General features: G+C 45.2%; 1 protein-coding gene across 1 annotated transcript in view; it reads left to right on the top strand.

Moving 5' to 3' along the window:
- The window catches only part of LOC124018883 (proprotein convertase subtilisin/kexin type 6-like), a 56,401-nt gene that overhangs the window by 9,273 nt on the left and 19,135 nt on the right, over window positions 1–27,993 (top strand). Inside the window, exons 3-9 of the mRNA XM_046334191.1 lie at window positions 4,161–4,297; window positions 4,373–4,555; window positions 4,719–4,821; window positions 9,847–10,043; window positions 17,585–17,672; window positions 17,766–17,908; window positions 25,250–25,379. Coding sequence (XP_046190147.1) covers window positions 4,161–4,297; window positions 4,373–4,555; window positions 4,719–4,821; window positions 9,847–10,043; window positions 17,585–17,672; window positions 17,766–17,908; window positions 25,250–25,379 — 981 coding nt within the window. The remainder of the gene's footprint in view (window positions 1–4,160; window positions 4,298–4,372; window positions 4,556–4,718; window positions 4,822–9,846; window positions 10,044–17,584; window positions 17,673–17,765; window positions 17,909–25,249; window positions 25,380–27,993) is intronic.

The raw sequence follows: 27,993 nt of genomic DNA, 5'->3' as shown, positions 1-27,993 counted from the left end.
GAAGGGGGAGAGAGAGGGGAAGAAAGAAGGGGGAGAGAGAGAGGGAAGAAAGAAGGGGGAGAGAGAGAGGGGGAAGAAAAGGGGGGAGAAGGAGAGAGAGAGGGAAGAAAGAAGGGAGAGAGGGAGAGAGAGGGGAAGAAAGAAGGGGGAGAGGGAGAGAGGGGAAGAAAGAAGGGAGAGAGGGAGAGAGAGAGGGGAAGAAAGAAGGGGGAGAGGGAGAGGGGAAGAAAGAAGTGGGAGAAGGAGAGAGAGAGGGGAAGAAATAAGGGGGAGAGAGAGATGGGAAGAAAGAAGGGGAGAGGGAGAGGGGAAGAAAGAAGGGGGAGAGAGGAGAGAAAGGGGGGAAGAAAAAAGGGGGAGAAGGAGAGAGATGGGAAGAAAGAAGGGGGAGAGAGAGAGGGGAAGAAAGAAGGGGGAGAGAGAGAGAGAGGGGAAGAAAGAAGGAAAGAAGGGGAGAGAGAGAGAAAGAAGAAGAAAGAAGGGCGAGAGAGAGAGAGATGGGAAGAAAGAAGGGGGAGAGAGATGGGAAGAAAGAAGTGGGAGAAGGGGAGAGAGAGAGGGGAAGAAAGAAGGGGGAGAGAGAGGGGGAAGAAAGAAGGGGAGAGAGAGAGGGAAGAAAGAAGGGGAGAGAGAGAGGGGGAAGAAAGAAGGGGGAGAGAGAGAGAGGGGAAGAAAGAAGGGGGAGAGGGAGAGAGAGGGAAGAAAGAAGGGGGAGAGGAGAGAGAGGGGAAGAAAGAAGGGGGAGAGGGAGAGAGAGGGGAAGAAAGGGGGAGAGGGAGAGAGGGGAAAAGAAGGGGGAGAAGGAGAAAGAGAGGGAGAGAGAAAGAAAGAAGGGGAGAGGGAGGGAGAGAGAGGGGAAGAAGGGGGAGAGAGAGAGGGGAAGAAAGAAGGGAGAGAGGGAGAGAGAGAGGGGAAGAAAGAAGGGGGAGAGGGAGGGAGAAAGAAGGGGAGAGAGGGGGGGGAAGAAAGAAGAAAGAAGGGGGAGAGAGAGCGAGGGGAAGAAAGAAGGGGGAGAGAGGGAGAGGGGAAGAAAAAGGGGGAGAAGGAGAGAGATGGGAAGAAAGAAGGAGGAGAGAGAGAGGGGAAGAAAGAAGGGGGAGAGGGAGAGAGGGGAAGAAAGAAGGGAGAGAGGGAGAGAGAGAGGGGAAGAAAGAAGGGGGAGAGGGAGGGAGAGAGAGAGAGGGGAAGAAAGAAGGGGGAGAGAGAGAGAGGGGAAGAAAGAAGGGGGAGAGGGAGAGAGGGGAAGAAAGAAGGGGGAGAGGGAGCGAGGGGAAGAAAGAAGGGGGAGAAAGAGAGAGAGGGGAAGAAAGAAGGGAGAGAGGGGAAGAAAGAAGGGGGAGAGGGAGAGAGGGGAAGAAAGAAGGGGAGAGAGGGGGGAAGAAAGAAGGGGGAGAGAGAGAGAGACGGGAAGAAAGAAGGGGGAGAGAGATGGGAAGAAAGAAGTGGGAGAAGGAGGGAGAGAGGGGAAGAAAGAAGGGGGAGAGAGAGGGGAAGAAAGAAGTGGGAGAAGGAGGGGGAGAGAGGGGAAGAAAAGAAGGGGGAGAGAGAGAGAGGGGAAGAAAGAAGGGGGAAGAGAGAGAGAGGGAAGAAAGAAGGGGGAGAGAGATGGGAAGAAAGAAGGGAGAGAGGGGAAGAAAGAAGGGGGAGAGGGAGAGAGGGGAAGAAAGAAGGGGGAGAGAGATGGGAAGAAAGAAGGGGGAGAAGGAGGGAGAGAGGGGAAGAAAGAAGGGGGAGAGAGAGAGAGAGGGAAGAAAGAAGGGGGAGGGAGAGAGGGGAAGAAAGAAGAAGGGGAGAAGAGGGGGGAGAGAGGGGAAGAAAGAAGGGGAGAGAGAGAGAGAGAGAGAGGAGAGGGGAAGAAAGAAGGGGGAGAGAGATGGGAAGAAAGAAGGGAGAGAGAGAGGGGAAGAAAGAAGGGGGAGAGGGAGAGAGGGGAAGAAAAAAGGGGGAGAAGGAGAGAGAGAGAGGGGAAGAAAGAAGGGGGAGAGAGAGAGGGGAAGAAAGAAGGGGAGAGAGAGGGGAAGAAAGAGAGAGAGAGAGAGGGGAAGAAAGAAGGGGGAGAGAGAGAGGGGAAGAAAGAAGAGGGAGAGAGATGGGAAGAAAGAAGAGGGAGAGAGAGAGGGGAAGAAAGAAGGGGGAGAGGGAGAGAGGGGAAGAAAAAAGGGGGAGAAGGAGAGAGAGAGAGGGGAAGAAAGAAGGGGGAGAGAGAGAGGGGAAGAAAGAAGGGGGAGAGAGAGAGGGGAAGAAAGAAGGGGGAGAGGGAGAGAGGGGAAGAAAGAAGGGGAGAGAGAGAGAGAGGGGAAGAAAGAAGGGGGAGAGAGAGAGAGAGGGGAAGAAAGAAGGGGAAGAGAGAGAGAGGGGAAGAAAGAAGGGGGGAGAGAGAGGGGGAAGAAAGAAGGGGAGAGAGAGAGGGGGAAGAAAAAGGGGGAGAAGGAGAGAGAGAGAGGGGGAAGAAAGAAGGGGGAGAGAGAGAGGGGGAAGAAAGAAGGGGGAGAGAGAGAGGGGAAGAAAGAAGGGGGAGAGGGGGAGAGAGGGGAAGAAAGAAGTGGGAGAAGGAGAGAGAGAGAGGGGGAAGAAAGAAGGGGGAGAGAGAGAGACGGGAAGAAAGAAGGGGAGAAGGAGAGAGAGAGAGAAAGAAGGGGAGAGAGAAGAAAGAAGAGAGGGAAGAAAGAGGGGAGAGAGAGAGAGGGGAAGAAAAAAAAGGGGGAGAAGGAGAGAGAGGGGAAGAAAGAAGGGGGAGAGAGAGAGGGGAAGGGGGAGAAGGGGGAGAGGGAGAGAGGGGAAGAAAGAAGGGAGAGAGAGAGAGGGGAAGAAAGAAGGGGGAGAGGAGGGAAGAAAGGGAGAGAGAGAGAGAGAGAGAGAGAGAGAGAGGGAGAGAGAGAGAGAGAGGGAAAGAAAGAAGGGGGGAGAGAGAGAGGGAAGAAAGAAGGGGAGAGAGGGGAAGAAAGAAGGGGGAGAAGGAGAGAGGGGAAGAAAGAGAGGAAAGGGGGGAGAGAGAGAGAGAGGGGAAGAAAGAAGGGGGAGAGGGAGAGAGGGGAAGAAAGAAGGGGGAGAGAGAGAGAGACGGGAAGAAAGAAGGGGGAGAGGGAGAGAGGGGAAGAAAGAAGGGGGAGAGAGAGAGAGAGATTTTGTAGCTTTATTCAAACTGCTAGCTACAGTAGTTGAAAGAGACACACACACAACATGAACTCCCTCCACGCAGCATGTGGCACAAACACAGACAGACAGATAGCCCTTTAAAATCCCTTCTAGTACACCTGTTCAGCAGCTAGTTGTTGGAATATGTCACACCCTCCTCTGACAGTTGGCTCTGGTGCCAATGCGAGGGCTCTTTCTCACGTATAGATGCAGAAACCTGCTGGCTGCTGTTCAGATTCCCATTTGTTTCATCAATATAATTATACAGGCTGGGTGACAGATATTCCAAAGGTTAGATGTCCTTTTTTCTCCCTTTATTTTGTATATTCATAATGTTCAACCATCCTGGCCAACAGTAGACTGTCACTCTGTGAGTGACAGTTAGCTTTAGATCTCAGGGAAGGTGTGATGTCAGTGCTTGACAGTGCTAACTGCTAGACCAACCCCAGGGCACTGATGCCCTTTCTCTGTTCCTCTCCTGTAAAGGGGCAATCTGTTTACCAAACGTTTTGGTGGAAACAGCTGAGTGATGGAGCTGGACAAATGTAACCACTCTCAACTCAGTGATGTTCTTCAAGAATCAATGGCTGTATCGTTAATTTGACGTCCAAAATGGAATGTACCAATCCCAGATTGCCCCTTTAAACACAGTTTACCCACCCTGTAGAGTAACCAAAACAGCTTCCTGAAACTTCCTGATAGCGTGCACAAACATTATTCCCAATCACACCAACAGAGTAGCAGCCACACCAGACCTCACCACATGCCACAGAGAGCTGAAGCCACTGTGATGTTACTTGAGTCCATTGATGTGATATTATCTCCTGTCGCGGCTAGCTTTAAAGCAGACAGTGCTTACATTTCTCTTCAATTAGCCTCTTTCAATAATTCAAAAATTTTCTTCAGGGGGGCTGAGAAAGTACAAAGGCGCTAAGATTTGTCTGTTTGCGCTGTGAAACAGAATTTAATTGCCTTAGAAGTTGAGAAGTGACTTACTTTCTCTCTCCCTCCCTCTCTCTCTTCAGGTTGTTTGATAACTCTAATGAAGGTTTTAGGAACTGGGAGTTCATGACTGTTCACTGCTGGGGGGAGAGGGCAGAGGGCCAGTGGATCCTGGAGATCATAGACTCTCCCTCATCTCTACGCAACCCAGAGGTGCTGGGTAAGAAAACACAGCCACAAACAAAGTGATCTCTTCATACTGTGTTTTTATGGAGATTTCTTCTCCTTGTTCTAGGTAAACTGAAAGAGTGGACGCTGGTCCTTTATGGCACCTCGGGGCACCCGTACCAGTCCCACGGGACCCAGCACTCTCGCTCCAGGATGCTTGAGATCCCAACCCCCAGCCGGGACCCCAACGGGCCCGAACCACCCCCGGAGGTCCTCAAGCACCAGGAGGAGGAAGAGGAGGAGTACAGCGGTAGGAGAGGCTCTGCCATAAACTGTTCACTCTGAACTGTTACAACATTGTAGTCCGACAACACAACTCAACCTCCTTCTAACCTCTGTGTGTGTGTGTTTTGTGTGTACCCTTGCGTTTGTGCGTGTGCGTGCGTGTGTGTATTCTCTGTAACCCTTCTCAGGGCCGTGCCACAGTGAGTGTGGGGACCAGGGCTGTGACGGGCCAGATCCTGACCACTGTCTGAACTGTATCCACTACAGCCTGGGCAGCCTCAAGACAGGCAGGTAAACAAACAGACTGGGACCAAAGATACTTTTAACTAACCCAAGATGGAACAATAGGAACTGTTGAATGTTTCATATACAGTATGAGAACATTTGTGGAATGGCCCGGTCCATCTCACTCCATCTTCTCCCTCTGTCTACCACTGGACTTCCACTCTGGTGAGTGGAAGCCCCCACCGGATGCTTCAGATTTGTGACCCATCTTGGTTTCCTCTTTTATCTGTGCTGTGACTGTGACCACATCGGATTCAAACTCAGTAATTATTTATTGTTCTGTTTCTGCTCAACATCAAGACAGGAAGGCACAATAGCATGTTGAGGAATGAGAGCATGTTGAAGAGTGGGATCATTTTGAAGAGTGGGAGCTGTTAGGAGTGTGTATTGGAGGCAAAGTCAGGTGCAGGAGAGCAGAGTGTAGTGAACAGGCACACTTTTTATTCCGGTCAAAATGACAGCACAGAATAACATAAAATGTGCCAAAACACGGAAAATAGACAAAAAGTAATGCTCATAACAATATCCACAATATCAAAATACACGTAACACAAACAATCCTACACAAAGTCATGATGGGGAACAGAGGAATAAATACATATGATTGGATTGGGGAATTAAAACCAGGTGTGCAGAGAACAAGACAAAACAAATGTGAAAAATGGAGTGGCGATGGCTAGAAAGCCGGTGACGTCGACCGCCGAACGAACAAGGAGAGGAGCCCACTTCGGCGTAATTTTGAAGGGTGGGAGTTGAGGAATGGGAGCATGTTGAGGAATGGGAGCATGTTGAGGAATGGGAGCATGTTGAGGAATGGGAGCATGTTGAGGAATGGGAGCATGTTGAGGAATGGGAACATGTTGAGGAATGGGAGCATGTTGAGGAATGGGAGCATGTTGAGGAGTGGAAGTATTTTGAGGAATGGGAGCATGTTGAGGAATGGGAGCATGTTGAGGAATAGGAGCATGTTGATGAATGGGAGCATGATGAGGAATGGGAGCATGTTGAGGAATGGGAACATGTTGAGGAATGGGAGCATGTTGAGGAATGGGAGCATGTTGAGGAAGTGAATGGGAGCATGTTGATGAGGAATGGGAGCATGTTGAGGAATGGGAGCATGTTGAGGAATGGGAGCATGTTGAGGAATGGGAGCATGTTGAGGAATGGGAGCATGTTGAGGAATGGGAGCATGTTGAGGAATGGGAGCATGTTGAGGAATGGGAGCATGTTGAGGAATGGGAATGCATGTTGAGGAATGGGAGCATGTTGAGGAATGGGAGCATGTTGAGGAATGTTGGAGCATGTTGAGGAATGGGAGCATGGAAGCATGTTGAGGAATGGGAGCATGTTGAGGAATGGGAGCATGTTGAGGAATAGGAGCATGTTGATGAATGGGAGCATGATGAGGAATGGGAGCATGTTGAGGAATGGGAACATGTTGAGGAATGGGAGCATGTTGAGGAATGGGAGCATGTTGAGGAGTGGAAGTATTTTGAGGAATGGGAGCATGTTGAGGAATGGGAGCATGTTGAGGAATGGGAGCATGTTGAGGAATGGGAGCATGTTGAGGAATGGGAGCATGTTGAGGAATGGGAGCATGTTGAGGAGTGGGAGCATGTTGAGGAATGGGAAGCATGTTGAGGAATGGGAGCATGTTGAGGAATGGGAGCATGTTGAGGAATGGGAGCATGTTGAGGAATGGGAGCATGTTGAGGAATGGGAGCATGTTGAGGAATGGGAGCATGTTGAGGAATGGGAGCATGTTGAGGAATGGGAACATGTTGAGGAATGGGAGCATGTTGAGGAATGGGAGCATGTTGAGGAATGGGAGCATGTTGAGGAATGGGAGCATGTTGAGGAATGGGAATGGGAGCATGTTGAGGAATGGGAGCATGTTGAGGAATGGGAGCATGTTGAGGAATGGGAGCATGTTGAGGAATGTTGAGAATGGGAGCATGTTGAGGAATGGGAGCATGTTGAGGAATGGGAGCATGTTGAGGAATGGGAGCATGTTGAGGAATGGGAGCATGTTGAGGAATGGGAGCATGTTGAGGAGTGGAGGAATGGGAGCATGTTGAGGAATGGGAGCATGTTGAGGAATGGGAATGCATGTTGAGGAATGGGAGCATGTTGAGGAATGGGAGCATGTTGAGGAATGGGAGCATGTTGAGGAATGGGAGCATGTTGAGGAATGGGAGCATGTTGAGGAATGGGAGGAATGGGAGCATGTTGAGGAATGGTTGAGGAGCATGTTGAGGAATGGGAGCATGTTGAGGAATGGGAGCATGTTGAGGAATGGGAGCATGTTGAGGAATGGGAGCATGTTGAGGAATGGGAGCATGTTGAGGAATGGGAGCATGTTGAGGAATGGGAGCATGTTGAGGAATGGGAGCATGTTGAGGAATGGGAGCATGTTGAGGAATGGGAGCATGTTGAGGAATGGGAGCATGTTGAGGAATGGGAGCATGTTGAGGAATGGGAGCATGTTGAGGAATGGGAGCATGTTGAGGAATGGGAGCATGTTGAGGAATGGGAGCATGTTGAGGAATGGGAGCATGTTGAGGAATGGGAGCATGTTGAGGAATGGGAGCATGTTGAGGAATGGGAGCATGTTGAGGAATGGGAGCATGTTGAGGAATGGGAGCATGTTGAGGAATGGGAGCATGTTGAGGAATGGGAGCATGTTGAGGAATGGGAGCATGTTGAGGAATGGGAATGCATGTTGAGGAATGGGAGCATGTTGAGGAATGGGAGCATGTTGAGGAATGGGAATGTTGAGGAATGGGAGCATGTTGAGGAATGGGAGCATGTTGAGGAATGGGAGCATGTTGAGGAATGGGAGCATGTTGAGGAATGGGAGCATGTTGAGGAATGGGAGCATGTTGAGGAATGGGAGCATGTTGAGGAATGGGAGCATGTTGAGGAATGGGAGCATGTTGAGGAATGGGAGCATTTTGAGGAATAGGAGCATGTTGAGGAATGGGAGCATGTTGAGGAATGGGAGCATGTTGAGGAATGGGAGCATGTTGAGGAATGGAATGAGGGAGCATGTTGAGGAATGGGAGCATGTTGAGGAATGTTGAGAATGGGAGCATGTTGAGGAATGGGAGCATGTTGAGGAATGGGAACATGTTGAGGAATGGGAGCATGTTGAGGAATGGGAGCATGTTGAGGAATGGGAGCATGTTGAGGAATGGGAGCATGTTGAGGAATGGGAGCATGTTGAGGAATGGGAGCATGTTGAGGAATGGGAGCATGTTGAGGAATGGGAGCATGTTGAGGAATGGGAGCATGTTGAGGAGTGGGAGCATGTTGAGGAGTGGAAGCATGTTGAGGAATGGGAGCATGTTGAGGAATGGGAACATGTTGAGGAATGGGAGCATGTTGAGGAGTGGGAGCATGTTGAGGAATGGGAGCATGTTGAGGAATGGGAGCATGTTGAGGAGTGGGAGCATGTTGAGGAATGGGAACATGTTGAGGAATGGGAACATGTTGAGGAATGGGAGCATGTTGAGGAATGGGAGCATGTTGAGGAATGGGAGCATGTTGAGGAGTGGGAGCATGTTGAGGAATGGAAGCATGTTGAGGAATGGGAGCATGTTGAGGAATGGGAGCATGTTGAGGAATGGGAGCATGTTGAGGAGTGGGAGCATGTTGAGGAGTGGAAGCATGTTGAGGAATGGGAGCATGTTGAGGAATGGGAACATGTTGAGGAATAGGAGCATTTTGAGGAATGGGAGCATGTTGAGGAATGGGAGCATGTTGAGGAATGGGAGCATGTTGAGGAATGGGAGCATGTTGAGGAATGGGAACATGTTGAGGAATGGGAGCATGTTGAGGAATGGGAACATGTTGAGGAATAGGAGCATTTTGAGGAATGGGAGCATTTTGACTGTGTTCATTCCTTTTTCTTATTCAGAAAACCTGTATTACTTCTGTAGCTCTTTATTTTACGGTACAGAATTGACCTGGTATTTACTTCAAAATTATCTGGTATTTACTTAGAAATGACATTGTAAAATGGTAATTACACAATAATACTTTTAAAAAATAAAGGAGAGTCACGCGCTCTAGGAGCTCAGATGCAAAACAAATGTACGTCCAACGTTTGGACAGACAAGCTGTCTACATCAGGGTATAATGACTAACACTGCGGGATGACTCATTTATATAGTGTCAACAGACACACAGGTGTCTGTAATCATGGCCAGGTGCGGCCTGATATCATTGGTTAATTCTCATATATTAAAATAGCATACAAAAAAACATAAATGGATAGCGTACGATCATAGATACAATTTGGCTACATCAGCCTACAAACATTAACAATAGCAAAATCACAATCAGAGTCTACGTTGAGACCGAAGGGAGCGAAGGTCTTTACACAGTAATAACCTAAGAATACTTACTTGTTTATTTGATACTCCAACCAAAGAACACATCGGCACCATTTGGTACCAGGTAGTTACCAATTGTGGGAAAATCTTTGAATGAAATACCAGAAAGTACCATTTGATACCTCTTTATTTCCTAACAAATCTCATGTCATTTCTGTACCATAAAACAGTGCTACCATAATACTTCTAATAGAGGATTACAGGAGAGGAATAATGAAGATAATATAGGAATAATGAATTAGACATGAAATCTACTTGCCCTCTTTTTATGATGTTGTAGTCTTTCTGACTAATTCATTCAACGAGTCTTTTTCCCCATTTACTTGATCTGTTGTTTATGTGAAATTCATTAATCAATTTAATTGATTAGATAAAACAGTAAAATAAACAATTGCCAACTTGCAGAGATGTTACATTTCACATAATGAACAGATCGAGAATATGGGAAATAGGTCCTTTTGAATGAATAAATCCATTCGTTCATGCATCCATTCATCCATTCATCCATCCATTCATCCATCCCAGAACTTGTGAAATACAGCAGAGCCAGTCTCTACAAATCGGCTAATGTGTGTTTTACTGTATTATCAACTCAATTTACTGTAATTAGAACTCATCAATCAATCCATGACAGGACGTGTGTGAGCCACTGTCCGCTGGGCTTCTACGATAACTTGGAGGCCAGGAGGTGTCGACGCTGTCACAAGGGCTGTGAGAGGTGTGTGGAACGCACCCCCACCGAGTGTCGCTCCTGTCGCAGGGGACTCTACTTCAACCCCCTCAACACTACCTGCTCTGAGACCTGCCCTGCTGGGTACTTCGCTGACGACAGTAAGTCAAGTGGAGTTGCTTGAAAAAGTTGTGCCTAACCACAGATCTATGATCAGTTTCCCCAAACTAACTACAGATCTAGGACATGTTTACTGTAACTCTGCTGCTACGGATGTTACTGTGAAGAGAAATGGTTAGGAAAATAAAAGAGATCTAGGTAGAACTTTATATCCACAGATTTAGGATCAGTTCACATCCGGCCGTGATTGGGATTCCCATAGAGCGGGGCACAATTGGCCCAGCGTCGTCCGAGTTTCGCCGGGGTAGGCTGTCATAGTAAATAAGAATTTGTTCTTAACTGACTTGCCAAGTTAAATAACGGTAAAAAAAAAAATATATATATATATATATATATATATATATATACAAAAAAATATAATTTAGGCTATTAGTGTTGTCTATCCAAGAAGAAACCATGTACTACTTTACTTTAAGTTGCCCTCATACCTATTTAACTACACAGTAATAGCTGTAGTAATAGCGTTGTATTGACGTAGAATCTGCTTAGTAACATAGTAACAGTTAGATTGAGTGTGTGAAGATATTTTCTATAGAAGGAAATAAGGGAATGATTTGCGGCTCAAAAGGGTTGATGTGATGAGGTTTTTGCGTGTACCACACAACAGGTCAATGTTCAACTCCCACGCTGCCTGTTATCCTGGACGCCAGGGATTAACTGAGTATGGTGGAGTGGGTTCATGTGTTGATTTGTGAATGACACACACGCATGGACGCACACACACACGCACACACACACAGTCGAGCACGCATTGACGTCATCTGTCATAACCTGAGATACCCTCTGACGTACAGAGCACTCACAGAGCCTCTCTCATCTGTTTTTCAGCCATACTGTGTGTGTGTGTGTGTGTGTGTGTGTGTGTGTGTGTGTGTGTGTGTGTGTGTGTGTGTGTGTGTGTGTGTGTGTGTGTGTGTGTGTGTGCGTGCGTGCGTGCGTGCGTGCGTGCGTGCGTGCGTGCGTGTGTGTGTGTGTGTGCAGGACCAGATAGGCTGGTCCGTTGTTAGCCCAGTCGGCCTGTCTAACCTTTTTTTTTACTGCACAAAATGATCATTATCTGGCTAATAATGGGGGACTGGCTGGTGTGCAGGCATCATGGAAATAAGTGGGCCGGTGTGTTAGAAATCCCAGGGCCGATCTTTTGTCCCAGTCTGACCAGTGTGTGTGTGTGTGTGTGTGTGTGTGTGTGTGTGTGTGTGTGTGTGTGTGTGTGTGTGTGTGTGTGTGTGTGTGTGTGTGTGTGTGTGTGTGTGTGTGTGTGTGTGTGTGTGTGTGTGTGTGTGTGTGTGTGTGTGTGTGTGTGTGTGTGTGTGTGTGTGTGTGTGTGTGTGTGTGTGTGTGTGTGAAATGGCTGAAACTGGGTTGCAGGCTCATTTACGGAGGTTGTTTTATGCTGTTGGACAGATTATGTTTGGATGGTATTTCCTCTATAAATCCTCCAAACTCGCCAGGTCCCAGGTACTACACTGTTTTAGGAGAGAGAGAGAGAGAGAGAGAGAGAGAGAGAGAGAGAGAGAGAGAGAGAGAGAGAGAGAGAGAGAGAGAGAGAGAGAGAGAGAGAGAGAGAGAGAGAGAGACAAGGAGACAGACAAGGAGACAGACAGACAAGTTTGTGGCGACCTAAATGACCATAACCGGACAAGAACCTGACACCCACAGCACACATGGGGACAAACACCTACCTGGAGGTGACAGCATTCCCTCCCCCATATGCCCCTCTAGGCACAACTATGACAACATAACCAACAAAAACGGGTCACAACTCCTGCAGCTCTGTCGCACGCTGGGTGTGTACATAGTCAATGGTAGGCTTCGATGGGACTCCTATGGTAGGTACACCTATAGCTCATCTCTTGGCAGTAGTACTGTAGACTACTTTATCACTGACCTCAACCCAGTGTCTCTCAGAGCGTTCACAGGCAGCCCACTGACACCCCTATCAGACCACAGCAAAATCACAGTCTACTTGAACAGAGCAAGACTCAATCATGGGGCATCAAAGCCAAAGGAACTGAGTAAGATTAAGAAATGCTATAGATGGAAGAATGCAGTTTGGAAACCTACCAAAAAACCATTAGGCAACGACAAATTCAATCCCTTTTAGACAACTTCCTGGACAAATCGTTTCACTGTAATAGTGAAGGTGTAAACTTGGCAGTAGAAAACCGTAACAGTATATTTGACCTCTCAGCGTCCCTATCAAGTCTAAAAATCTCGAATAGAAAACCAAAGAAAATGAACAACAATGACAAATGATTTGATGAAGAATGCAAAAATCTAAGAAAGTAGTTGAGAAACCTGTCCAACCAAAAACATAGAGACCCGGAAAACCTGAGTCTACGCCTTCACTATGGTGAATCACTAAAACAATACAGAAATTCACAGAATCCATAGACTCTAACCACTTCTGGGAAAATTGGAACACACTAAACAAACAACAACACAAATAATTATCTATCCAAAATGGAGATGTGTGGATAAACCACTTCTCCAATCTTTTTGGCTCTATAACAAAGAACAAACAGAAAAAACATATACATGATCAAATACAAATCTTAGAATCAACTATTAAAGACCAGAACCCACTGGATTCTCCAATTACCTTGAATGAACTACAGGACAAAATAAAAACCCTCCAACCCAAAAAGTCCTGTGGTGTTGATAATATCCTCAATGAAATGATTGAGACAACAAATTCCAATTGGCTATACTAAAACTCTTTAACATCATCCTTAGCTCTGGCATCTTCCTGTCACGACTTCCGCCGAGGTTGGCTCTCCTGCCCGTTCGGGCTGTGCTCGGCGGTCGTCGTCACCGTCCTATTAGCCACTACCGATCCCTTTTCGGTTATCTGTTGGTTTTGTCTGATTGTTTTCACCTGTATGTTAGTTAATTAGTATCTGTATATAATGTAGGTTGTCCCGCCCTTGTTTTGTGCGGGATTGTTTGTTTTTGACATTTCGTTTCGGCTGTCGGTGTTTTTGTGTTTTATTTCTCCGGTTTGTCTGTTAATTCCTTTTTTGGATATTTTTCACCCTGTTTGTATTTTGGGTTGTCCGTGTTTATTGTTGTTCACCGGAGAATAAACCTTTATTCATTATTTGCTCTCTGCGCCTGATTCCACCCACCTTGACTAGTCGTGACACTTCCCCAATATTTGGATCCAAGGACTGATCACCCCAATCCACAAAAGTGGAGACAAATTTGATCCCAATGGGATATGCGTCAACAGAAACCTTTGGAAAATCCTCTGCATTATCATTAACAGCAGACTCGTACATGTCCTCAGTGAAAACAATGTACTGAGCAAATGTGAAATTGTTTTTTTAACCAAATTATCATACGACAGACCACGTATTCACCCTGTACACCCTAATTGACAAACAAACAAAACAAAAGAAAAGTCTTCTCATGCTGTCACGCCCTGACCTTAGAGATTCCTATTATTCTCTATGTTTGATTAGGTCAGGGTGTGACTCGGGTGGGAAAGTCTATGTTTTCTATTTCTTTGTTTTTGGCCGAGTGTGATTCCCAATCAGAGGCAGCTGTCTATCATTGTCTCTGAATGGGGATTCATTATAAGTTGTCATTTTCCTTTTGGGTTTTGTGGGAGCTTGTTTTCTGTTTAGTGTAGGTACCTGGCAGAACTGTGCTCTTTCGGTTTCACTTTTGTTATTTTATTTGAGTGTTTTTTGAAAATAAAATCATGAACACTTTCCATGCTGCGCTTTGGTCCACTCCTTTCGACGAGAGCCGTTACACATGCGTTGTTGATTTCAAAAAAGCCTTCGACTCAATCTGGCATGAGGGTCTGCTATTCAAATTGATGGAAAGTGGTGTTGGGGGTAAAACATACACCATTATAAAATCCATGTAAACAAACAACAAGTGTGCAATTAAAATAGGTAAAAACACACACATTTCTTCCCACAGGGCCTTGGGGTGAGACAGGGATGCAGCTTAAGCCCCACCCTCTTCAACATATATATCAACAAATTGGCGCGGGCACTAGAAAAGTCTGCAGCACCCGGCCTCACCCTACTATTAATCTGAAGTCAAATGTCTACTGTTTGCTGATGATCTGGTGCTTCTGTCACCAACCATGGAGGGCCTACAGCAGCACCTAGATCTTCTGCACAGATTCTGTCAGACCTGGGCCCTGACAGTAAATCTCAGTAAGACCAACATAATGGTGCTCCAAAAAAAGGTCAATTTGCCAGGACCACAAATACAAATTCCATCTAGACACCGTTGCCCTAGAGCACACAAAAAAACTATACATACCTTGGCCTAAACATCAGCGCCACAGGTAACTTCCACAAAGCTGTGAACGATCTGAAAGACAAGGCAAGAAGGGCATTCTATTCCATCAAAAGGAACATAAAATTCGACATACCAATTAGGATCTGGTTAAAAATACTTGAATCAGTCATATAACCCATTGCCCTTTATAGTTGTGAGGTCTGGGGTCCGCTCACCAACCAAGAACTCACAAAATGTGACAAACATCAAATTGAGACTCTGCATGCAGAATTCTGCAGAACTCTCCTCCGTGTACAACGTAGAACACCAAATAATGCATGCAGAGCAGAATTAGGCCGATACCCACTAATTATCAAAATACAGAAAAGAGCCGTTAAATTCTACAACCACCTAAAAGGAAGCGATTCCCAAACCTTCCATAACAAAGCCATCACCTACAAAGAGATGAACCTGGAGAAGAGTCCCCTAAGCAAGCTGGTCCTGGGTCTCTGTTCACAAACACAATCATACCCCACAGAGCCCCAGGACAGCAGCAGAATTAGACCCAACCAAATGATGAGAAAACAAAAAGATCATTTCTTGACACATTGGAAAGAATTAACAAAAAAACTGAAAAACAGAGCAAACTAGAATGGCCCTAAACAGAGAGTACACAGTGGCAGAATACTTGACCACTGTGACTGACCCAAGCTTAAGGAAAGCTTTGACTATGTACATACTCAGTGAGCATTGCCTTGCTATTGAGAAAGGCCGCCGTAGGCAGACCTGACTCTCAAGAGGAGACAGGCTATGTGAACACTGTGCACAAAATGAGGTGGAAACTGAGATGCACTTCCTAACCTCCTGCCAAATGTATGTCCATATTAGAGACACATATTTCCCTTAAATTACACAAATGCACAATGAATTCGAAAACAAACCCAATTTTGATGAACTCCCATATCTACTGGGTGAAATACCACAGTGTGCCATCACAGCAGCAAGATGTGTGACCTGTTTCCACAAGAAAAAGACCATTGTAAATACAACCCATAGTTATGCTTATTTATTTTCCCTTTTGTACATTAACCATTTGTACATCGTTACAACACTGTATATATATATATATATATATATATATATATATATATATATATATATATATATATATATATTAACGTCGTTCGTCTGTTGTATGAAGAGAGTCAGACCGAAATGTAGCGTGTAGGTTACTCATGACTTTAATGAAAATAATCGCGGTACATGAAATAACTGTATAAGAAAACAACAAACAAAACGTGAAACCTATTACAGCCTATCTGGTGACTACAACACTAAGACAGGAACAAACACCCACAAAATACAACGCAAAAGTCAGGCTGTCTAAATACGGTTCTCAATCAGAGACAACGACAAGCACCTGACTCTGATTGAGAATCGCCCCAGGCAGCCAAGCCTAACTAGACACACCCCATAATCCCATACTACAATCCCAAATGTAAAATGTAAAAATGTACTACAAACCCCAATACGAAACACAACATAGAAACCCATGTCACACCCTGGCCTACCCAAACATATACCAAAAACACAAAATACAATGACCAAGGCGTGACATATATATTTTTTTATTATTTCACCTTTATTTAACCAGGTAGGCTAGTTGAGAACAAGTTCTCATTTGTAACTGCGACCTGGCCAAAATAAAGCATAGCAGTGTGAACAGACAACACAGAGTTACACATGGAGTAAACAATTAACAAGTCAATAACACAGTAGAAAAAAATGGGCAGTCTATATACAATGTGTGCAAAAGGCATGAGGAGGTAGGCGAATAATACAATTTTGCAGATTAACACTGGAGTGATAAATGATCAGATGGTCATGTACAGGTAGAGATATTGGTGTGCAAAAGAGCAGAAAAGTAAATAAATAAAAAACAGTATAAAAACAGTATGGGAATGAGGTAGGTGAAAGTGGGTGGGCTATTTACCAATAGGCTATGTACAGCTGCAGCGATCGGTTAGCTGCTCGGATAGCTGATGTTTGAAGTTGGTGAGGGAGATAAAAGTCTCCAACTTCAGCGATTTTTGCAGTGCGTTCCAGTCACAGGCAGCAGAGTACTGGAACGAAAGGCGGCCAAATGAGGTGTTGGCTTTAGGGATGATCAGTGAGATACACCTGCTGGAGCGCATGCTACGGATGGGTGTTGCCATCGTGACCAGTGAACTGAGATAAGGCGGAGCTTTACCTAGCATGGACTTGTAGATGACCTGGAGCCAGTGGGTCTGGCGAATATATATATATATATATATATATATATATATATATATATATATATATATATATAATATGACATTTGTAATGTCTTTATTCTTTTGGAACGTCTGTGAGTGTAATGTTTACTGTTCATTTTTATAGTTTATTTCACTTTTGTATATTATCTACTTCACCTGCTTTGGCAATGTTAAGATGTGTTTCCCATGCCCATAAATCCCCTTGAATTGAGAGAGGGAGACTGAGAGAAAGAGAGAGAGACAGAGAGAGAGAGACCGGGAGAGGGAGAGAGAGGGGGAGAGAGAGAGACAGAAAGAGGGAGACAGAGAGACAGAGAGACTGAGAGAGGGAGATGGAGAGAGAGACAGAAAGAGGGAGACAGAGAGTCAGAGAGACTGAGAGAGGGAGATGGAGAGAGAGACAGAAAGAGGGAGACAGAAAGAGGGCGACAGAGAGAGAGAGACAGAGAGACTGAGAGACTGAGAGAGAGGGAGGAGAGAAAGACAGAAAGAGGGAGACAGAGAGAGAGCGAGGGAGAGACAGAAAGAGGGAGACAGAAAGAGGGCGACAGAGAGAGAGAGACAGAGAGACTGAGAGACTGAGAGAGAGGGAGGAGAGAAAGACAGAAAGAGGGCGACAGAGAGAGAGAGAGAGAGACTGAGAGACAGAGGCAGAAAGAAAGACAGAAAGAGTGAGACAGAGAGAGAGAGAGAGAGCGAGAGAGAGACAGAAAGAGAGAGAGAGAGACAAAGATACTGAGAGCCTGTGAAAGTTGGTTTCAGGGTTGTTTGTGTGTTTGGTTTTGGTGGTTGAATGAGCAGTCCTCTGAGAACTATACTGAGTTAAAAATGGATAACTATATTTATTTCTCACGCTCCCTTCCCATCTGCCCCCTCTACCTCCCCCTTCCCTTCTTCCTTCCTTCCTTCCTTCCTTCCTTCCTTCCTTCCTTCCTTCCTTCCTTCCTTCCTTCCTTCCTCCCTCCCTCCCTCCCTCTCCCCAGTTCAGAGGAAATGTCTGAGGTGTCATGAGAACTGTATGAAGTGTCTGCGGGACTCAGACAGGTGTACTGCCTGTAACGACGGCTACAGGTAAACTACATGTAATCTCTTTAGGGAATGTCACTGATGAAAAATGTCATGTAGAGAACATAAGCGTGTTTTTGTGTGTGTGTGTGTGTGCAGTCTGGCGGGGATGACCTGTGTACCAGAGTGTGCCAACGGAACCTTCTTTCATCTGGAGGAGATGAAGTGTAGTCCCTGTCACACCTCCTGCTCTACCTGCACAGGTCAGTGTCCCTGTCACACCTCCTGCTCTACCTGCACAGGTCAGTGTCCCTGTCACACCTCCTGCTCTACCTGCACAGGTCAGTGTCCCTGTCACACCTCCTGCTCTACCTGCACAGGTCAGTGTCCCTGTCACACCTCCTGCTCTACCTGCACAGGTCAGTGTCTCTGTCACACCTCCTGCTCTACCTGCACAGGTCAGTGTCCGTCACACCTCCTGCTCTACCTGCACAGGTCAGTGTCCGTCACACCTCCTGCTCTACTTGCAGGTCAGTGTCCCTGTCACACCTCCTGCTCTACCTGCACAGGTCAGTGTCCATCACACCTCCTGCTCTACCTGCACAGGTCAGTGTCCCTGTCACAACTCCTGCTCTACCTGCACAGGTCAGTGTCCCTGTCACACCTCCTGCTCTACCTGCACAGGTCAGTGTCCCTGTCACACCTCCTGCTCTACCTGCACAGGTCAGTGTCCGTCACACCTTCTGCTCTACCTGCACAGGTCAGTGTCCCTGTCACACCTCCTGCTCTACCTGCACAGGTCAGTGTCCCTGTCACACCTCCTGCTCTACCTGCACAGGTCAGTGTCCCCGTCACACCTCCTGCTCTACCTGCACAGGTCAGTGTCCCTGTCACACCTCCTGCTCTACCTGCACAGGTCAGTGTCCGTCACACCTCCTGTTCTCATAAAGATAGGCGTAAAAAATATTGGCATCCGTGTTTGCAATCCCCCGGCACTCTCCTCTTGCGAGGGTAATGGCACTGAGCCTTTTTGTAAAATGTTTTAAAAGGACAGATGAAGTGTGTGTGTGTGTGTGTGTGTGTGTGTGTGTGTGTGTGTGTGTGTGTGTGTGTGTGTGTGTGTGTGTGTGTGTGTGTGTGTGTGTGTGTGTGTGTGTGTGTGTGTGTGTGTGTGTGTGTGTGTGTGTGTGTGTGTGTGTGTGTGTGTGTGTGTGTGTGTGTGTGTGTGTGTGTGTGTGTGTGTGTGTGTGTGTGTGTGTGTGTGTGTGTGTGTGTGTGTGTGTGTGTGTGTGTGTGTGTGTGTGTGTGTGTGTGTGTGTGTGTGTGTGTGTGTGTGTGTGTGTGTGTGTGAAGCCACTAGTTATAGGTTCCGTGACAGGTTTCTGGAATGCATTTTTGAGTATTACACTCAATGCCAATAGTAAACGTTTGCATTGTTTCGCTCAATGGTCCTCTTAACGTTGAACTATTAATGAATGTCAGGCTCAAATGTCAACGGTCTATATGACCCATATATGGAGGTCATAGTGTCAGAGTGACCTTGCTGTGTCACACTGTCATACTGGCCTGTTCTGGTGAGAACATCTCCCATACTCCAGCACATACAGTGCTTTCAGAAAGCATTCCTACCCCTTGACTTATTCCACATTTTGTTGTGTTACAACCTGAATCTTCTCACCCATCTACACACAATACCGCACAATGACCCCATAATAATAAAACATGTTTTATTGAAAATGAAATACAGAAATATCTCATTTACATAAATATTCACACCTCTTTGCTATGACACTCCAAATTGAGCTCAGGTGACTCCAATTTCCTTTGATCATCCTTGAGATGTCACTTGATTGGAGTCCACCTGTGGCCAATTCAATTGATTGGACATGATTTAGAAAGAAACATACCTGACTATATAAGGTCCCACGGTTGACAGTCAGAGCAGAAACTATACCATGAAGTCCAAGGAACTGTCTGTAGATCTCTGAGATATAATTGTGATGAGGCATATATCTGGGGAAGGGTGGAAAACAATTTCTAGAGAGTTGAAAGGTTCCAAGAGCACACTGGTTTCCATCACTGGCTGTCTGACCAAGCTAAGCAACCAAGCAAGAAGGACCTTGGTCAGGGAGGTGACTTAGAACCCTACAGAGTTACTTGGCTTAGATGGGAGAACCTGCCAGAAGGACAACAGTCTCCGCACTTCACCAATCTGGGTTTTAGGGGACAGTGGCCAGACGGAAGCCACTCATGAGAAAAAGTCACATGACAGCACACCTGGAGTTTGCAAAAAGGCACATGTAAGACTCTGAGATCGTAAGGCAAAAGATTCTGTGGTCTGATGAGACAAAAATGTACTCTTTGCATGAATGCACCGCGCTACATCTGGAGAGAACCAGGCACAGCTCATCACCTGTCTATCACAATCCCTACCGCCTTGCATGGTGGTGGCAGCATCATACTATGGGGATGCTTTTCAGCGGCATGAACTGGGAGACTGGTGAAGAGCCAAATACAGGCAAATCCTTGATGAGAACCTGCTTCAGGGAGCAAATGACCTTAGACTGGGGGCGTTACGTTTCAACAGGAAAACACCAAGCATACAGCCGAAGCAACGCTGGAAAGGCATCATAACAAGAATGTCAACGTCATTGAGTGGTCCAGTCAAAGCCCAGACTTGAATCCCATTGAAAATCTGTGTAAAACTTGAAGATTGCTTTTCACCGTCGCTCCCCATTTAACTTAACAGAGTTTGAGAAAAGGAAGAATGAGAAAAAAATCCACAAATCCATATGTGTAAAGCTGACAAACCCAAGATGACTCAAAACTGATACAGACAAACCCAAGATGACTCAAAGCTGATACAGACAAACGCAAGATGACTCAAAGCTGATACAGACAAACCCAAGATGACTCAAAGCTGATACAGACAAACCCAAGATGACTCAAAACTGATACAGACAAACCCAAGATGACTCAAAGCTGATACAGACAAACGCAAGATGACTCAAAGCTGATACAGACAAACCCAAGATGACTCAAAGCTGATACAGACAAACCCAAGATGACTCAAAGCTGATACAGACAAACGCAAGATGACTCAAAGCTGATACAGACAAACCCAAGATGACTCAAAGCTGATACAGACAAACCCAAGATGACTCAAAGCTGATACAGACAAACCCAAGATGACTCAAAACTGATACAGACAAACCCAAGATGACTCAAAGCTGATACAGACAAACGCAAGATGACTCAAAGCTGATACAGACAAACCCAAGATGACTCAAAGCTGATACAGACAAACCCAAGATGACTCAAAGCTGATACAGACAAATGCAAGATGACTCAAAGCTGATACAGACAAATGCAAGATGACTCAAAGCTGATACAGACAAACCCAAGATGACTCAAAGCTGATACAGACAAACCCAAGATGACTCAAAGCTGATACAGACAAACCCAAGATGACTCAAAGCTGATACAGACAAACCCAAGATGACTCAAAGCTGATACAGACAAACCCAAGATGACTCAAAGCTGATACAGACAAACCCAAGATGACTCAAAGCTGATACAAACAAACCCAAGATGACTCAAAGCTGATACAGACAAACCCAAGATGACTCAAAGCTGATACAAACAAACCCAAGATGACTCAAAGCTGATACAGACAAACCCAAGACGACTCAAAGCTGATACAAACAAACCCAAGACGACTCAAAGCTGATACAGACAAACCCAAGACGACTCAAAGCTGATACAGACAAACCCAAGACAACACACAGCTGATACAGACAAACCCAAGATGACTCAAAGCTGATACAGACAAACCCAAGACGACTCACAGCTGATACAGACAAACCCAAGACGACTCAAAGCTGTAATCGCCACCAAAGGTCCTTCTACAAAGTGTTGACTCAGGGGTGTGAAAAGTCATGTAAATTAGATATTTATGTATTTAATTGAATACATTTGCAAAAATGTCTAAAATCATATTTTCACTTTGTTATTATGGGGTTTTGTGTGTAGATGGGTGAGAGAAAATCTATTCAATCAATTTTGATTTCAGGCTACAAAATGTTGAATAAGTCAAGAGGTTTATATGTTCTGAAGGCACTGTCATTTGGCCAAGTTTCAGCCTCCTGGCAGAGACACTTGTGTGCGTAGTCAAAGACCTCTATTTTCATGTCATCCAACACATATACATGTCTGGAGTTTGCTAAACGACACTGGCACTTGGATTGGAACCTGTGCTATGGTCTGAAGACATGACAATACCATCATTTCACAACGAATTATAACTTCATTTGCCAACTAAAAGGTTGCTTGCCAGTTCTGCTTATCGTGATCATTACTTTCGGCACGGCGTCGACATCTCACGTCTGTGATCTACATGGGTGTCAGATTTAAGTCAATTCGCTCATTGATTTACATGAATTAAATGGGCCCCTAATTATGAGCGCTGTGTCCTGGGTTTAGGCCGTCAGCCGCAGTTGACATTTAGCTGGCGAAGCTCTGCCGTTGCCCAGAGACAGTAGTATTGACAGACAGAGCCAGACGTGCTGTGGGGAGAGAAAGCTGAGGGATTAGATTGTGTGTGTGCACATGTGTACGTGCTTGTGTGCATGTCTGTGGAACAAGTGAACTTAGCCTCAAAACACCCAGGAGAGAGAGACGCTTATTGCTGTAGTAGAGGAGCTGAATTAGTGGTTCACTTCTCAACCAAGGCCCTAGCACTGATTGGAATGAGAGAGAGAGAGACGCTTATTGCTGTAGGAGAGGAGCTGAATTAGTGGTTCACCTCTCAATCAAGGCCCTAGCACTGATTGTAATGAGAGAGAGAGAGACGCTTATTGCTGTAGGAGAGGAGCTGAATTAGTGGTTCACCTCTCAACCAAGGCCCTAGCACTGATTGTAATGAGAGAGAGAGAGACGCTTATTGCTGTAGGAGAGGAGCTGAATTAGTGGTTCACCTCTCAACCAAGGCCCGAGCACTGATTGTAATGAGAGAGACGCTTATTGCTGTAGGAGAGGAGCTGAATTAGTGGTTCACCTCTCAACCAAGGCCCTAGCACTGATTGTAATGAGAGAGAGAGAGACGCTTATTGCTGTAGGAGAGGAGCTGAATTAGTGGTTCACCTCTCAACCAAGGCCCTAGCACTGATTGTAATGAGAGAGAGAGAGACGCTTATTGCTGTAGGAGAGGAGCTGAATTAGTGGTTCACCTCTCAACCAAGGCCCGAGCACTGATTGTAATGAGAGAGACGCTTATTGCTGTAATAGAGGAGCTGAATTAGTGGTTCACCTCTCAACCAAGGCCCTAGCACTGATTGTAATGAGAGAGAGAGACGCTTATTGCTATAGTAGAGGAGCTGAATTAGTGGTTCACCTCTCAACCAAGGCCCTAGCACTGATTGTAATGAGAGAGAGACGCTTATTGCTGTAATAGAGGAGCTGAATTTGTGGTTCACCTCTCAACCAAGGCCCTAGCACTGATTGTAATGAGAGAGAGGGATTACTTATTGCTGTAGTAGAGGAGCTGAATTAGTGGTTCACCTCTCAACCAAGGCCCTAGCACTGATTGTAATGAGAGAGAGAGACGCTTATTGCTGTAGTAGAGGAGCTGAATTAGTGGTTCACCTCTCAACCAAGGCCCTAGCACTGATTGTAATGAGAGAGAGAGACGCTTATTGCTGTAGTAGAGGAGCTGAATTAGTGGTTCACCTCTCAACCAAGGCCCTAGCACTGATTGTAATGAGAGAGAGAGACGCTTATTGCTGTAGGAGAGGAGCTGAATTAGTGGTTCACCTCTCAACCAAGGCCCGAGCACTGATTGTAATGAGAGAGAGAGAGACGCTTATTGCTGTAGGAGAGGAGCTGAATTAGTGGTTCACCTCTCAACCAAGGCCCTAGCACTGATTGTAATGAGAGAGAGAGACGCTTATTGCTGTAGGAGAGGAGCTGAATTAGTGGTTCACCTCTCAACCAAGGCCCTAGCACTGATTGTAATGAGAGAGAGAGATTACTTATTGCTGTAGTAGAGGAGCTGAATTAGTGGTTCACCTCTCAACCAAGGCCCTAGCACTGATTGTTATGAGAGAGAGAGACGCTTATTGCTGTAGTAGAGGAGCTGAATTAGTGGTTCACCTCTCAACCAAGGCCCTAGCACTGATTGCAATGAGAGAGAGAGACGCTTATTGCTGTAATAGAGGAGCTGAATTAGTGGTTCACCTCTCAACCAAGGCCCTAGCACTGATTGTAATGAGAGAGAGAGACGCTTATTGCTGTAATAGAGGAGCTGAATTAGTGGTTCACCTCTCAACCAAGGCCCTAGCACTGATTGTAATGAGAGAGAGAGAGAGAGGGGGTACATTAAAGGGACTGTTTGTCCCCAAAACAAGCCAGACATTTTCGTAAAGGCGTGTATCTGGCTTCAATTCCAAATCAATTTCTTATATGTTGTTATTGGGACCAGAAATCAGTTTAAAGTACTTTGAACCAGGAACGGACTGGGACCAGAAATCGGTTTAAAGTGCTTTGAACCAGGAACGGACTGGGACCAGAAATCAGTTTAAAGTACTTTGAACCAGGAACGGACTGGGACCAGAAATCAGTTTAAAGTACTTTGAACCAGGAACGGACTGGGACCAGAAATCAGTTTAAAGTACTTTGAACCAGGAACGGACTGGAACCAGAAATCAGTTTAAAGTGCTTTGAACCAGCTGAACGGACTGGGACCTGAAATCAGTTTAAAAGGCTTTGAACCAGGAATGGACTGGGACCAGAAATCAGTTTAAAGCTGACTTTGAACCAGGAACGGACTAGGACCAGAAATCAGTTTAAAGTACTTTTGAACAGAGGAACTGGACTGGGACCAGAAATCAGTTTAAAGTACTTTGAACCAGGAACGGACTGGGACCTGAAATCAGTTTAAAGTACTTTGAACCAGGAACGGACTGGGACCAGAAATCAGTTTAAAGTTCACTTTGAACCAGGCCCTAGCACTGATTGTAACGGACTGGGACCAGAGGAGCTGAATCAGTTTAAAGTACTTTGAACCAGGCCCTAGCACTGATTGAATGGGACCAGAAATCAGTTTAAAGGGACTTTTGAACCAGGAACAAGGACTTTTCGGGACCAGAAATCAGTTTAAAATAATTTCTTACCAGGAACGGACTGGGACCAGAAATCAGTTTAAAGTACTTTGAACCAGGAACGGACTGGGACCAGAAATCAGTTTAAAGTACTTTGAACCAGGAACGGACTGGGACCAGAAATCAGTTTAAAGTACTTTGAACCAGGAACGGACTGGGACCAGAAATCAGTTTAAAGTGCTTTGAACCAGGAACGGACTGGGACCAGAAATCAGTTTAAAGTACTTTGAACCAGGAACGGACTGGGACCAGAAATCAGTTTAAAGTACTTTGAACCAGGAACGGACTGGGACCAGAAATCAGTTTAAAGTACTTTGAACCAGGAACGGACTGGGACCAGAAATCAGCCCAGGAATTTCTTACACACCAGACAATTTGTTTCCTTGAGGACCATATTATTAACCAAATAATGATACAACTCACCCCACTGGGCTAAAGATGGACCCGTCCTTTTCTGTTTGGAACTGTTGCTGTGTGTTGTTGCAGGTCCAGGTAAGGAGGAGTGTATCCAGTGTGCCAGACATCACCTGCAACAAGAGTGGAGGTGTGTTCAGACCTGCGCCCCAGGATACTACTCAACAGAGGATGCTGGCTACCACCAGGGGATGTGTCACAAGTGAGTGACCCCATCATCAGGCTTAGTTGTATTTCAGTCATTTAGCAGACACTCTTAGCCAGAGCGACTTACAGTATTGAGTCCATACATTCTGGTCCCTTTTGGGAATTGAACACACAACCCTGGCATTGCAAGTGCCATGCTCTACTAACTACACTATCGATTTCAAAGCCCGCTCTTTTAAATCTTAACTGTAGGGTAGAAATTCTAAACTTGATGCTATATGCTGAAAATCGAGCGGGAGATTTTCCTGCACCTGCCATAGGCTTCCATTCAAGTCCCTTTATTAGGCGCTGTGAAACCAGACGGTTTGACAGAGAGAGAGTCGGCTAGAGGACAAGATTCTATTTCCTTCTCTTTTGCCTCTTGAGCCCCCTACGGGCCTGGGCCAGAGGCCCCTGCATTAATCTGGCCATAGCATTTGAAGAGATATACAGTACCCTTCTAACACTATTGGGCCACAACCCAACCTGTACTGCACTGGATATGTGGATCTTTTCTTTTCACATTGTCCTGTCCAGCTCTGTTCCAGTGGATACAAGTATGGTGGATGTGTAACAGGCTACAGTACAGCTTGGCTCGGCTCTGTAGGGTGAAAAGTGCCAAACAGGAAATTCCGGGTCACTTTTCCATACAGAACTTTTATTGCTTTTTAGTCCAAGAAAATGCTTCATTTCTGGAAAATCAGTTGTCAGTTATAAAATCACAATTAAGGCTTAGTTAAACTCCAAATTATTCATCTACTTCTCTTAAAAGTAGTCTAAACTCCAGCTGAGTTCATATTCTGAACCCTCTATGGCAAAGATTAGCAGCCTCTAATTAGATATAATTAGATGGTGCCAATCTTTCCTATTCATGTGGGATTAAGGCGTAAAGAAATTTCTGAACTACATTCAACATCAGCGCTCCTCATAATGAAATCTCTAAACTACATTCAACATCAGCGCTCCTCATAATGAAATCTCTAAACTACATTCAACATCAGCGCTCCTCATAATGAAATCTCTAAACTACATTCAACATCATAATGAAATCTCTAAACTACATTCAACATCAGCGCTCCTCATAATGAAATCTCTAAACTACATTCAACATCAGCGCTCCTCATAATGAAATCTCTAAACTACATTCAACATCAGCGCTCCTCATAATGAAATCTCTAAACTACATTCAACATCAGCGCTCCTCATAATGAAATCTCTAAACATTCAACATCAGCGCTCCTCATAATGAAATCTCTAAACTACATTCAACATCAGCGCTCCTCATAATGAAATCTCTAAACTACATTCAACATCAGCGCTCCTCATAATGAAATCTCTAAACTACATTCAACATCAGCGCTCCTCATAATGAAATCTCTAAACTACATTCAACATCAGCGCTCCTCATAATGAAATCTCTAAACTACATTCAACATCAGCGCTCCTCATAATGAAATCTCTAAACTACATTCAACATCAGCGCTCCTCATAATGAAATCTCTAAACTACATTCAACATCAGCGCTCCTCATAATGAAATCTCTAAACTACATTCAACATCAGCGCTCCTCATAATGAAATCTCTAAACTACATTCAACATCAGCGCTCCTCATAATGAAATCTCTAAACTACATTCAACATCAGCGCTCCTCATAATGAAATCTCTAAACTACATTCAACATCAACATCAGCGCTCCTCATAATGAAATCTCTAAACTACATTCAACATCAGCGCTCCTCATAATGAAATCTCTAAACTACATTCAACATCAGCGCTCCTCATAACATCAGCGAAATCTCTAAACTACATTCAACATCAGCGCTCCTCATAATGAAATCTCATTCAACATCAGCGCTCCTCATAATGAAATCATTTCAACATCAGCGCTCCTCATAATGAAATCTCTAAACTACATTCAACATCAGCGCTCCTCATAATGAAATCTCTAAACTACATTCAACATCAGCGCTCCTCATAATGAAATCTCTAAACTACATTCAACATCAGCGCTCCTCATAATGAAATCTCTAAACTACATTCAACATCAGCGCTCCTCATAATGAAATCTCTAAACTACATTCAACATCAGCGCTCCTCATAATGAAATCTCTAAACTACATTCAACATCAGCGCTCCTCATAATGAAATCTCTAAACTACATTCAACATCAGCGCTCCTCATAATGAAATCAACATCAGCGCTCCTCAAACTCTAAACTACATTCAACATCAGCGCTCCTCATAATGAAATCAACTACATTCAACATCAGAAAAATCTCTAAACTACATTCAACATCAGCGCTCCTCATAATGAAATCTCTAAACTACATTCAACATCAGCGCTCCTCATAATGAAATCTCTAAACTACATTCAACATCAGCGAAATCTCCTCATTCAACATCAGAAATCTCTAAACTACATTCAACATCAGCGCTCCTCATAATGAAATCTCTAAACTACATTCAACATCAGCGCTCCTCATAATGAAATCTCTAAACTTCAACATTCAACATCAGCGCTCCTCATAATGAAATCTCTAAACTACATTCAACATCAGCGCTCCTCATAATGAAATCTCTAAACTACATTCAACATCAGCGCTCCTCATAATGAAATCTCTAAACTACAT

Source organism: Oncorhynchus gorbuscha, unplaced genomic scaffold, assembly GCF_021184085.1.
Source record: "Oncorhynchus gorbuscha isolate QuinsamMale2020 ecotype Even-year unplaced genomic scaffold, OgorEven_v1.0 Un_scaffold_587, whole genome shotgun sequence".
Lineage (NCBI taxonomy): Eukaryota > Metazoa > Chordata > Actinopteri > Salmoniformes > Salmonidae > Oncorhynchus > Oncorhynchus gorbuscha.
Note: the sequence above shows the minus strand (reverse complement) of the source record. Positions and strands in the feature narration are given on the sequence as shown.